Below are 13672 nucleotides of genomic sequence, written 5' to 3' on the forward strand. Positions count from 1 at the left end.
TTTTAGTTCTGTTTCCTTGACAGGCAAAAGTCAATCAATCTTGTTCTCAAATGCAAATACAAGCAATTAAAAATAACATTAATTGAGATACTGCAGGGGCTGTTAGGCTTTTGGAAGGTGAGTTATTTTTTTTTTTCTTCTTAACCTGTGGCAATACTAATTTATAAGACCAATTAGGGAAGCACCCTTTGTATGATCCATCTCTAGGACAAAGAGCTGGCCTTTAAAACCCAGCAAAGAACCGCAGAAGGCCTGCACACTGAGAGTAAGCTTGGGCGCCAGCAGCTAGAACGTTTATTTCACCTGGTAGACCAAACATGACAGATCATCTTATTTATAGTGTGAATATTAATTTCTTGGTTTTGGTAACGAAAATACAGTGCTCATTTGTATTGCTGGAAAACTTGTAAATATGCCCTGTAGGATAAGTAATATTCACAGCAACATCCTAATTAAAAGGAAAACTCAGTTGTCTTGCAAGATAATATAAAAGGGCACATAAATTTTAAGTAAGATACATGGTAAAAATGAAAAAGACAGCCTGGATGGGAGAGGAATGAAATAAGATTTGGAAATGTGCTTCTTAAATGAACACAAATTGTGAGATAATGTCTCATTGAACAATAAAAATAACAAACCAATGGCAAAGATGTAATAGAATTTCCTCTGTATACCATTTTAATCTTAATATAATTTTCCCCAGTGCATCCACATTTAAAACTACTACATCCGTTTCTTTCTCACTCTGTCCAAAGTTACTGAGAGTGTGTTTTTCTGCTGTAAATAATTCTCTGATTATGAACGTGAAAACGATCCAGAAATTGACCACAGTTTATAAACGAAAAAAATGACAGAGCAGCTGCTCAGGGCCAAAAGCCTTAAGAGAATGCCAAAGGCCTGTGCAGTTTCCTCCAGGAAGCAGAGGCTGAATGCAAAAATCCATCTTCCCTTCCTCCTGCATAAGGCAACTCCACACCTCTATTTCTTTGTTCCTCTCTTCAAAAAATGCAGAGAAGACTTCTATGGTACCTCAAATTACAGTTTGCCACAACGTGAGAAGAGGGCTGATGCCAAGGAAGTTCCAAGTCCAGTTAATCAGAACCAAAATGGCTTGAGAAAGATGCACATCAGTATGGCCTCAGTTTCTCAGTCTGCAAAATGGGGTTGATCATAGTTAAACCTCTTAGCTTCAAGTCTAACATGTAAGTGGGTGCTTAGTACGTACTACTCAAATATGGATGTGAGAGGCCAAATTCCACATATGTGAAAGGTTTGCTGGAGGGGTAACACAGAGTCCAAAAGGAGCCCTGCATCTCCTGACCCCTGCCTTAGGAAGTTCAGTAAAATCTCCAACTCTAGTCAACCCCATACTAATCTTAGATGTTTCAACTACCAGGGTAATAAATCCCCACCCCACCTTTGCTTACACTGAGACTGCTCATTCACTTTATGTATTTTTTCACAGGGTTCTTAAGGTTCTAAGATTTAAAGAAAGATTCAAAAGTGGAGATTATGCCCTGCTTATCACTTGGCTTTTAATTCGGCACCACTCTGCAGTCGAAATGTGTTTTGGACTGAACAGCAACGCTCAAATACTTTTTCTGCCATTCAAAGTCTAATTTATTCTATTATTTTATTGTTTCAGAAGTTCATTGGGCAAGAGGGAGACGTACTTGTTCAAACACATAAAATACGTGTCCAATGTATTAACAAATAGATTATCAATTCACTCTTTTGTTGAACAGAATGCATAACTGTATAATGTGACTAACTTTTAACTTTGATTTTTTTATGTAGAAAATTACGGATCACATGACAGTGGATCTTCTAAGCAAAAATAGCTTATGGAACCAGAATAAGTAAGTTCACGAACAAGTACTCTTATAATAAGTGGTCTGCAGTTACAGCTGCAAACCATGGGCATGTTATCTTTATAAACTTCGCATTATTTTTTTCCTAGAAAAATGCCTAAGGATTTAAATTTATGTTTCCAGGTCTATCTGATTTTCTAATATAAAAATCAAGGTTAGTGGTTTTCTCTTCTAATTCTTTTGAAAAACCTCAATGATCCAAATACAAATAAAGTAGAGGCCATGATTAAATACTTCACCAGGCGTTTACACAGTCAGACTTTATCATCACAGATCCGCTGATATTACATGTGGAGTACAGAAGAACGTTGAGATTGCCTGCAAGATCATCACCAAAGCAGATTTCCTTTCCAAGAGCAGAGGCCACTCCTGTATTACTCAGCCGTTTTGCCTATAGATGTTCTTCTAGGCCATTGTTTCGGACGATCTTGGCATATTCCTTGGCCGATGTGTAAGGGACTCGGGGTCTAGCTGGGTCTTCAAAATCAACGTGGAAGAGGCCAAACCTGCTGCTGTATCCCTGGTTCCACTCAAAGTTATCCAGAAGAGACCATGCACAATATAGTCGAAGATTGACTTTATCAAGATGGATTGCTGAAATTAAAAAAAAAAGAAAACCATCATTTCTGGGAAGGCCTTATGACAACACAGACAAAATTACTGATGAGCAGTCCACGTCCCTTTCTCCTTCTCTGCAGGAGACCACAGTGGGAGAAGACAAACCTGTTTTCCATCCTTTTTCCACAAAAAAAGAAATAAGTGCATAAGATAATGCATGCTAATTAGCTTGATACAGCCATTCTTTTTTTTTTTTTTTTTTTTTTTTTGAGACAGAGTTTTGCTCCTGTTACCCAGGCTGGAGTGCAATGGCGCGATCTCAGTTCACCTCAACCTCCGCCTCCAGGGTTCAGGCAATTCTCCTGCCTCAGCCTCCCGAGTATCTGGGATTACAGGCACGCGCCACCATGCCCAGCTAATTTTTTGTATTTTTAGTAGAGACGGGGTTTCACCATGTTGACCAGGATGGTCTCGATCTCTTGACCTTGTGATCCACCCGCCTCGGTCTCCCAAAGTGCTGGGATTACAGGCTTGAGCCACCGCGCCCGGCCCGTACAGCCATTCTACAATGCTGTACTTACTTCCAAGCATCATGTTGTACACCTTAAATATATCCAATTTGTATTTGTCAATTTTAAAATCCCCTTTTCCAGTTTCCTGCTTGAATCAAGCAGGGGCTTAATTCAATAAGTTATTATATTCTATTCCAATTATTTGGCTATTCATTCATTTTGAATGTGTTTTATTCATTTATTCACTCAATGAACGATTTTTCAGTACCTATCACTGTTCAGGCACAATGACACACGTACAAGTTCCTCTCTGGTACCCAGAAGGGTATTCAGTAAAGACACTGTGCAGTTTCTAAGTACAGCCTCCAGATATTACAGAAAGTCCATTAGAAAATTGGAAGAGATAATAGTAGCATGCCTCAGGAAGTCTCAGAGCTCACCTGCTGTCCCCATGGCCAAACTGAGACATGTCTTACAATTCTGGTGACAGAGCCTCCAAAATGAAAAGGATCAAGAGTCAGCACGCAGCTTTAGCCATGACTGTATCCTATACTGAGTGAATACAGAAATGCTTCGACATCTTTTCTTAGTCTGATAGAGTGGCTATAATAGCACACCATACACTTGGTGGCTTATAAAGAGAAAAAATTATTTCTTACAGTTCTGAAGGCTGGGAAGTCCAAGACCAAGGTGGCAACAGATTTGGTGTCTTGTGAGGGACTGTATACTGTTCATAGATGAGTGTCTTCTTGCTGTGTCCTCATATGGCAGAAGGGGCCAGGGAGCTCTTTCATATCACTAATTCCATTTATGAGGATTCCATCCACATGACTTAATCACCACCCAAAGGCCCCATCTTTGGGATACTGGGAGCTAGGATGTCAATATGAATTTGTGAGGGGTGGGGGTTGGGGACAAAACTTTTCACCTATAGCATATCCCCTTTACCCCATGTCTAAACTCAGAATAGTGCTTATGCCCTTTAAGAGCAAAAGCAATAGACTATCTCTCCCCTAAGTGTATCCATATATAAATATTCAGTATTATTTTATTTGTGGATGCTCAGAAGCCCATCGACAGACTCCATGTTAAGATATCAAGATGTGGATTCCATGTATATAACTATTCTCCACTCAGTTTTACACTGATTTCCATCACTTTAATCAGGGAATTTAGCTTACATTTTCTTAGTATTTTAAGCTTGGCAAAGCTCTGAGGTCTTGTTAGTCTTTGCATTGTGCATTTTATTTTTTAAAACCAGAATAAATAATTCCAACCTATGGGATACACTTCCAAAAACACCAAATATCCATTTCTCAGTGCAGAAATTAAATGAAAAGGCCAGTTCCTTTACAAAGGAGATATGTTTCTAAAGAAGCTGGGCAAGAAAAAAACATTCACACACTAAATCATATTTTAATTGTTTCATAGATTGCTTTCAACCAAAATGACTTCTCAAGCTAAATATTCAGTTAAGCAACACCTAAACTTAAATTTTTTCATTGGTGTCCATTTTGTCTTTCAGGTCTTTTAAAAGCTCTACATCTATATTCCACCACACATGTGTTTGTCTCCAAATATTCTTGGGATATTTTTATATGGATATTTCACAGACAAAAGATGCCTCCACATTTGTGCAGGGAGGCAGAGGATTTGCTTTGCTTAGAGAATTTTTTTTTTTTCTTATTGCATTTTAGGTTTTGGAGTACATGTGAAGAACATGAAAGATTGTTGCATAGGTACACATGTGGCAGTGTGATTTGCTGCCTTCCTCCCCTTCACCTATATCTGGCATTTCTCCCCCTGCTATCTCTCTCCAACTCCCCACCCCGCACTGTCCCTCCCCTATTCCCCCCTAACAGACCCCAGTGTATGATCTCCCCTCCGTGTCCATGTGTTCTCATTGTTGAACACCTGCCTATGAGTGAGAACATGCAGTGTTTGATTTTCTGTTCTTGTGTCAGTTTGCTGAGAATGATGGTTTCCAGGTTCATCCATGTCCCTACAAAGGCCACGAACTCATCGTTTTTGATGGCTGCATAATATTCCATGGTGTATATGTGCCACATTTTCCCTGCCCAGTCTATCATTAATGGGCATTTAGGTTGGCTTAGAGAATTTTTTATAAATATCCTTGAGCCAGAAATTAAGCCAAACTGAATTGAATACTTTAATTTTTTTTTAATTTTTAATTTTTGTGAGTGTGTAGTAGGTGTATATATTTATGCATCACATGAGAGACTTTGCCATAGCCATGCAATGTGTGATAATCACATCACGGTAAATGGGCCAGGGCACAGCATCAACCATAAGACTGTCCTCACTGTGACACCAACCATGACCACATGATCAATGATGTGATTTACCATGATGCTGTTATTACACCTTGCATGCCTATGTTGAAGTATCTCATGTATCCATCTCCTTAAGTGTTTATTTACAAACAACCCAATTATACTTTTAATTATTTTTAAATGTACAATTATATTATTATTGACTATGGTCACCCCATTGTGCTATCAAATACTAGGTTTTATACATTGTTTCTAACTAATTTTTATACCCATTAACCATTGCCACTTTTCCTCCTCTACAAACCCTGCACTACCTTTCACAGCCTCTGGTAACTATCATTCTACTCTCTGTCTCCATGAGCTCAATTGTTTTAATTTTTAGCTCCCAAATATAAGTGAGAACATGTGAAGTCTGTCTGTGCCTGGCTTATTTCACTTAATATAATGTCCTCCAGTTCCATCTATGTTTTTGCAAGTAACAGGATCTCATCTTTTTATGGCTGAATAGTACTGCATTTGTATATGTACCACATTTTCTTTAACCATTCATTTGTTGACAAACACTTAGGTTGCTTCCAAATCTTGGCTATTGTGAACAGTACTATAACAAACACAGGAGTACATATATCCCTTCAATACACTGATTTCCTTTCTTTAAAGCATATACCCAGCAAAGGGATGGCTGGATGATAGCTCTATTTTTAGCTTTTTAAAGAACCTCTACACTGTCCTCCACAATGATTGTACTAATTTATATACTGGCTCTTTTTAAATAAATATTGTTGATAAATAAGAAATATAGCAATAAGCACATTACACTGTGCAGGAATAAAAACATTATTAGATATTCCTTTTTCTCCTACCTGTCCACATCTGCTATGTGTGCCTCCTCCCCACTCTGTCAGTTATAATCTGGAAAATCAATTTTTTATATAATTTATTTTTAAGGGCCCAGTTTAAGTACTGTATCACATATCTCTAAGGATCAAAATGATCTGGCCAGTCGCAGTGGTGATTCATGCTTTAATCCCAGCACTTTGGGAGGCCAAGGTGGGCATCTCACCTGAGGTCAGGAGTTTGAGACCAGCCTGACCACATGGTGAAACCCCATCTTTACAAAAAATACAAAAATTAGCTGGGTGTGGTGGTAGGCACCTGTGGTCCCAACTACTTGAGAGGAATTGCTTTTACGTAGGAGGCAGAGGTTGCAGAGAGCCAAGATTGCACCACTGTACTCCAGCCGGGGCAACAGAGCAAGAGTCCATCTCAAAACAACAACAGAAAAGATCAAATTGCCTTGTAATTCAACCTGCAGACATGTGAGAATCTGCATATTTTCTTTCTGATTTGTAGAACTACTGCCCAGCAAGAAAGCCTGCCAGGTATAAAGCCAGACAGTTTCTGAAAACACACAGGGTCCCACTGATCACATATAAAAGGATTGATTCATGTGCTAAACCACTGGAAAAAAAATGATGGTTTGCATGCTTGGAAGGGAACAAAAAGGAAAACTTGACAATTTCATTGTTAACTGCCAGGAGTTCCGCAGCAGGCACTAAACTGCCTGAGTGACACTGGTGAATGTCTGTGCATTTTCATTGCAGGAACATTCAAGTAGAGAATTACCTAGTTAGGACTGAGGAACTAGCCTGCTAGAATCCTCCTCACTGTGCCACCACTGGGAAAAATTACAAAACCACATTGGAACCTGCACGCCTCTCCTCTTCCAATCTCCTCAAGAACCGAAAGAGACCATCATTACATTTCTTGCCACCATGATTTATGAGGTCCTAAATCTTGCCAGGGGAAAAAGAAATACTTCTATGAGTTCACTTTCTGTTTCCAGAGTTGAAGTCAAAATAAACACAGGAGTTTTTGGTGAGTATGGAGCACACTAGGATAAAAATGACACGCATCACAAAGTCAGGGTGTAGGTTTGGACTATAAGACCAGTGGAAAACGTCTCACAGTAAGCAGGTAGGATATAAAAATGTAAGAAGAGAAGTATTAAGCCTTGCTAATATGTTCTAGCTTCCTTCAGGCTGTTCTAATTATAAAAACCCTATGCTGACTGGGCACAGTGGCTCACACATGTAATCCCAGCACTTTGGGAGCGCGAGGCAGGAGGGTCACTTGAGGTCAGGAGTTCAAGAACAGCCTGTACAACATGTCAAAACCCCATCTCTACTAAAAATACAAAAATTAGCTGGGCATGGTGGCACATGCCTGTAGTCACAGCTACATGGGAGGCTCAGGCAGGAGAATCACTTGAACCCAGGAGGAGGAGGTTGCAGTGAGCTGAGATCACGCCATATACTCTAGCTTGGGCAACAGAGCAAGACTCCATCTCAAAAACAAGCAAAAACCTATGCTAGTGTTGTACTCTACACATTCACATACATACACACTCTCACAAACACACATGCACACATAAACACACTGCCTACTTAACCAACCTGAAAAGGCTGAGGGCATAACATCAGCCATAAGGCTGTCCTGACTGTGATGTCAACCACAAGATCAAGGTTTGCCAAAACCTCCCTCAGTTTTGGTAATTCTCTAAAAAGACTCAGAAAATTCACAGAAAGCTGTTAGATTTGCAGTACTGGAAATTTATTACAGGAAAAGACAGAGATTGACCAAAAAAAAGAAATGCATAGCACAGGATCTGAGGAGTTTCAAATATGAAGTTTCCATATCCTCTCCCCTGGGAGTCAGTTGTTCTGTCTTTCTGGTAGTAACATGCACAATATACACAGAGAATTGCCAACCAGGAAAGCATACCTGAGCTTCAGTGTCCAGAGGTTTTATTGGGGGGCTGTATTAGTCAGGGCTTTCTTAGAAGAACAGAACTAATAGGAAATATATGTATGTATGTATATATATATTCCCCTTTATATATGAAGTTTTAACTTACACAATCACAAGGTCCCACAATAGGCTGTCTGCAAGCTGAGAAGCAAGAAGAAAGAGCCAGTCTGAGTCCCAAAACTGAAGAATGTAGAGTCTGATGTTCGAGGGCAGGAAGCATCCAACTTAGGAGAAAGATGCAGGCTGGAAGGCTAGGCCTGTCTTGTCTCTTCACCTTTATCTGCCTGCTTTATATTTGCTGACAGCTGATTAGATGGTGCTAGCCCAATTAAGGGTGGGTCTGCCTTCCCCAGCCCATTGACTCAAATGTTAATCTCCTTTGGCAACACCCTCACAGACACACCCAGGATCAATATTGCATTTTTTGGTTCAGTCAAGTAGACACTCAGTATTTTCCATCACAGGGGCTTTATTACAAAGGGATGATTAATCAATTGACTGCCCAAGTACATTAACTCAGTTTCCTGTTAACTGATGCCAGGAACTTAAAGCCCCCACATTAAATGTGATTGGTCTTCCTGATATGATGAGTTCCCACCCTAAATGAGATTTTATCAATTAAAATGCAGATTGCTTCTTAGAAGCTGAGTGTAAAAACCAAAGCACTCTTTGGGCAAAATTTAATTCTTCACCACACCTGTGTGAATACACACAAACATTATTTTAGAAATTCATTATTTTATCATGGGGGCAGAATCTTTTCAAGTTACCAGTTTATGAAACATCCTCATTTATGCCTTTGTCACATTACGAAATTCTAAAAATCGGAAGCTCAGCATCAGTGGAATTTATTCTTCCACAATTTATAAACAGAGATAGTCTGTTTTCAGGACGATCTAGGACTTATACAAGATACCCATGGATGTGACGAAACTAGCAAGCTATCAGAAAACCCACTCATCCATAGACCCAAGCTGCCATGTAGAGAATCCATGGAAAAATTCAGGACAGTGCAAAAAGCAGTCACTTTACAAAGGAGAAAAGAGAGAGCAGTAAAGTCCCAGGAATGAGCAAGGGAAATAAAATAGACAGGCCTCTAGATTTCTGTGCTCAGCTAATGGCAAGCTATAATATTCAAGGAAACCTTCCTAAGGAAAACTAGTAAAGCATGCTAAACATAGTTTTGAAGAAATAAACCTTCTTCAAAACAATGGAAAGCTGACAAGTTAGTAGAGAATTAACAGGCCAAATTTGAAAGTGGAAATTGAGGTCGGTAGACACAGGAGTTACGTTTGCCTGATGGAATTTTCCAATCTTAGAAAATCTAAATCTTTTTCTGTTTCCTGGGGTAAAACTAGATGTCAAAACTCCGAGTCAGATGGGAAGTCTAGTATGAGACCCCACCCAGAGAAGACCATAAACCCAAAAGACAAAACCCTCAGTGGAACGATGAGAGAGAACCAGAGGCAAACTAGTCACTGGAAAGTCTTGAGTTTAACCCCTAGTGGTTCAACAAGAGGTCATCTGGATCTTGGTTTCAGGTGCTGCAAACCTGGTAGCACCCCCAAGTACCCAGCAGATGGACCTTCAAAGTATTTTTGAAAAAAGGGGCCTATATATTCTAAACCTCCAATTATCATTACAATATTTTAAGTATAATCATCATCAGCATATAATCAAATATAACCATATAGACATGGAAATGTATGACATAAAGAAAAAGAAATAACCAGAATCAACAGACAACAGAAACAAACCCACAAAGCACTCAGTTATTAGGCTTGTCATACAGACTGTACAATAACCACATTCACTGTGCTTACAAAAAAGAGACAAACTTGAAGTATCTTCAAGGTTTAGGAACGTAGAAAAGCTGAGGTGATATGTTTGGAAAGGAAACCTCTACAGGCTTAAATTTTAATCCCAGGTGTACCAGTTGCTGGCTAGAAGGAGCCCCTCATTTCTCATGAATACAGTGGAAACACTATTATCTACTCCTAGTGCTGTTAAAAAGATTAAATGAAATAATAAGGAATGCAGAACCCAAGGTAAAATAAAAACCAGGAAGGCACATGGACAGAGGAAAGACCATGTGAAGACACAGCGAGAAGATAGCCTCTTATGACAAATGCCATATCTCCTTCCAGAAACGTATGGAGATCACTCAGAAATTAAGAAGATGCTGTAGGCTCAGCAGGGCCAAATGCCTCTTTAGCCCCCTGCTTAGTTGAAATCCAGCTTCATCACCAGTAGGTCAGGAAAGGTTCTCTCAATTCACAATGTGTGTGGGTTAATGGTGCCCCTACAAAGGATAATTCTGTCTACCCAAAACTTGTGAATGTGACCTTATTTGGAAAAAGGGTCTTTGAGAATGTAATTCAATTAAGGATCTCAAAGTGAGATCATCCTGGAAGATAGTGTGCCCTAAATCCAATGGCGAGTGTCCTTAGAAGATAAGAGAAAGGGCAAAGACACACAGGAAAGACAACGTGAAGGCAGAGGTAGAGACTGGAGTGATACATCTGCAAGCCAAGAACACCAAGGTTTGCCAGCAGCCACCAGAAGCCAGTATAGAAGCAGGGAATAAATTCTCCCTTAGACCCTCCAAAAGGAACAGGTCCTGCTGACATCTTAATTTTAGACTTCTGGCCTCCACAACTGTGAGAGAATAAATTTCTGTTGTTTCAAGCCACCAGGTTTGTGGTAATTTCTTACGGCAGCCACGGGAAACTAATGCACCATGCTCTTTTAGAGTGATTGCCAACTGGGCTCTGAGTCCCAAGCCACCCACCTGATCTTACTGGGGGCGTATGAGAACCCCTCTCAAGGCCTGTCAAAGCTGGAGAAAGAAAGCCTTCTGGGGACTCAGCTTGAAGCCAATTTTCTGGCAATTGCACCCACACTCACTTTGAAATGTTTCTTTGGTTGAAATGCACAAGAGCATTACAATTGGAGGGCATCTCTAGCTGGATAACAGATTTGCAAGAAAACTGGTATGCTGGTTGTTTTCCCTTTTCACTGGAAAAAAAAATAAAACAACATCAGGGAGATCTAAACATAGAAAATGCATCATAAGCCCCCCGCTCCAACTCCAGCTGAATATCAGAGGCTGGACAACATCTGTGAAAATGCCCAAATAATCCCAGTGCAGGAAGCCCCACCTGCAGATGGGAACTCTTAATAGCAAAAACTGTGACTTTCTGAAAAGAGAGTCTTTGAAAACCAAAAGCTAATTTTTAACTATTTTATAGGAAAATGTCAATTAGCTGAAAAAAAAACTGCAAAGATTTCTTAATTATCAGTATTATTTCTACTACTTACATTAGACTTTGGAGGGAAAAGCCTACAAATAGCAAATCGTTGAAAGGAATTATATTTTTAAAAATCTAAATATTAAAACTGTTCTGAGTCTAGGTACATGTGCTGGGTCACTGTCTATAACTTCTCTATCAATATTATTTTTATAGTATCTTATGCTCCAGTAGAGAAGTTTCTCTTATGGGAACCAAATTTCTTCTCAGTAAGGGAAGTTCTCTTCTATTGGAAAAGCTGCCTTCCTTACCGAGCTCCCTCCCTTTCTCTCTACTTTCCTTCCTTTCTTTTGTTTCTCCCCTCTGGGGCTTACTTTCCTCTTCTGCAAAATGGGATTATAGTACGTTTTTCATAGGCGCGTGGTATTAAATAATGAATAATGCCTAGTAAACACCCAATATAAACTACTTTGTTGTTGCTGTTGTTTTTACTGCTCTCAGAGTCTGGGAGGGCAATGAATGAAATCTGTTTTATCTCTTTCTCCCATCTGGCTTCAAACAGCTTTCAAAGGGTATAGAGTCAGCACAAAATGATCAGTGCTGAGAAGCAGAGAAATCAGGCCATAGAGGGAAAGTTCAGCATCTGGGACAAGGTTTGTGCACTGTGAGAATGGGTCATTTGTGGGTCATGAGAAATAATCAGCAAAAACAAGCAGGTTGGGGTGATTCTGCCAGGAACACTGGATACTGCTGAAGCTCCCCTGCTTTAGTGTGCTGGGAGATGGGGATGGCATGGCTCGAGGTTTCGGAGATCCTGCAACATCTATCCTACATTCATTAAGTAACCATACGTTGTGCTAGGAACTGGGAATACAACGATGAACAAAATAAGCAGCCCTTCACTTATAGCTTATGTGGAAGGCATATCTAAATCAAATGATCACTCTGTGAGTACTGAATTATAGTCCCTGGAAAGTAGCATGAAAAGAAAGAAGTGGATAACATGAGAAAGATAACATATTCGTTAACATTGACAGAACATTTGGTTACCACTTTAAGGATTTCATGTATGCATTGAAAGACCATTTGGTCTTTACAACCAATCTATGAGTTAGATAGTTGTTATCAGTGTCCCTATTTTACAGGTAAGGAAATTGATGCAGAGTGGTTAGATAACCTTTGCAAAATTCATACATCAAATAAGTAGGAGAGTTGAGGTAGAAACTCAGGCAGCGTAACAACAGCAGCAGCAGGCCGAGCCACTATGCCATACTGGGTCTTGACAGCACACCAGCGTGGAAGATCTGCCCTAATCAGCAAAAGTGGGAGAACGAGGCTGGTGGAGCAGTTTCCTGGGGTGAACTTGAGCTGAATGCCCACCAATGAGTTGCAGTTACCAGCACTAACCACCAGGGCTCTTTCTCGGTTGTAAGCAACAGAAGCTGAAGTTGGCTCTTGAAGGAAGCATAGGAGGGGTTTGGCTAAAGAAATAGGCTCAAATAAAGCTCTCAGGAACAGTGCTCAGAAGCACACCACAAAACTAGCTGGTTAAAGAAACTGCCTCGACTGCTAATGACGCAGTGAGCATGTGCTTCTGTAGTTCATGTGGCTGCCCAAATTCAACTTTCTTGCAATCCTAGCAGCCACCAACATGTTGGTAACTTTGGTACCAGAAACTAGACCTTACAAGGACTGTCATTCTCAAAAGCTGGATGTCTCTTCTGTCATCCTTACCAGCACAATAGGTTCCACCTTTGTCAAGCTGTTCACTTTTGAATTAAATTTACACATGGATGAGTCTGATTGGTGGGACACATGTCTGTGCCTTTGCTTCAGAGAAACCTGGGGAATCTCATTCTCTACCTTGGCTAGACAAAACTCATAACGCTGGATATCTTTCAAATGTAACCAATGTGTTCAACAAACTCTAGACAGCAGAAAACATGACAGATGTCTACTGCACTAGGCAAAGAACGACAAGAGCAATCCAAGAAAAAAGAACAGCGCATTTGAAAGCTCAGATATGGGAAGGGCTCCCAGCACACATGAGGAACTTAAAGAAGACCGTTCAGCAGGATGAGTTATAAACAGTCATGGGGAGAAAGTCACAAGGTAGTGCCTAAGACATGCAGGTCCCTATCAAGGTTTTTAAAATTTTGATCTTTATCCCAACAATAACAACAAATCGAAGGATCAAGTTGCTTTAGCTAATTTGTTTTTTTTTCAGGTTTTAATTTAATTTTATTTGACTTTAGGTTCTGGGGTCCATGTGCAGTCATGCAGCGCTGTTGCGTAGGTGCATGCTACATAACCAGGTGGTGTGCTGCCTCTATTCCCCCTTCATCTATATCCAGCATTTCTCCCCATGTTATCCC

General features: G+C 40.0%; 1 protein-coding gene across 2 annotated transcripts in view; it reads right to left on the minus strand.

Moving 5' to 3' along the window:
- Positions 1-650: 650 nt before the first annotated feature.
- GBA3 (glucosidase, beta, acid 3 (cytosolic)) overlaps positions 651-13672 on the minus strand; it is a 123358-nt gene continuing 110336 nt past the window's right edge. Inside the window, exons 5-6 of one of the 2 annotated variants that reach the window (XR_004741025.3) lie at positions 10954-11064; positions 2376-2465 (exon numbers count right to left, since the gene is read on the minus strand). Coding sequence is in view for 1 of the 2 variants with exons in the window: in XM_035293954.3 (XP_035149845.1) it covers positions 2263-2465 (203 nt within the window). In the remaining variant the exon portion in view is untranslated. Of the gene's footprint in view, positions 2466-10953; positions 11065-13672 lie in introns of both variants that reach the window. The other variant, XM_035293954.3, reaches the window with a different exon arrangement.

The sequence above is a fragment of the Callithrix jacchus genome, chromosome 3 (assembly GCF_049354715.1).
Source record: "Callithrix jacchus isolate 240 chromosome 3, calJac240_pri, whole genome shotgun sequence".
In the NCBI taxonomy this organism is placed as follows: Eukaryota; Metazoa; Chordata; class Mammalia; order Primates; family Cebidae; genus Callithrix; species Callithrix jacchus.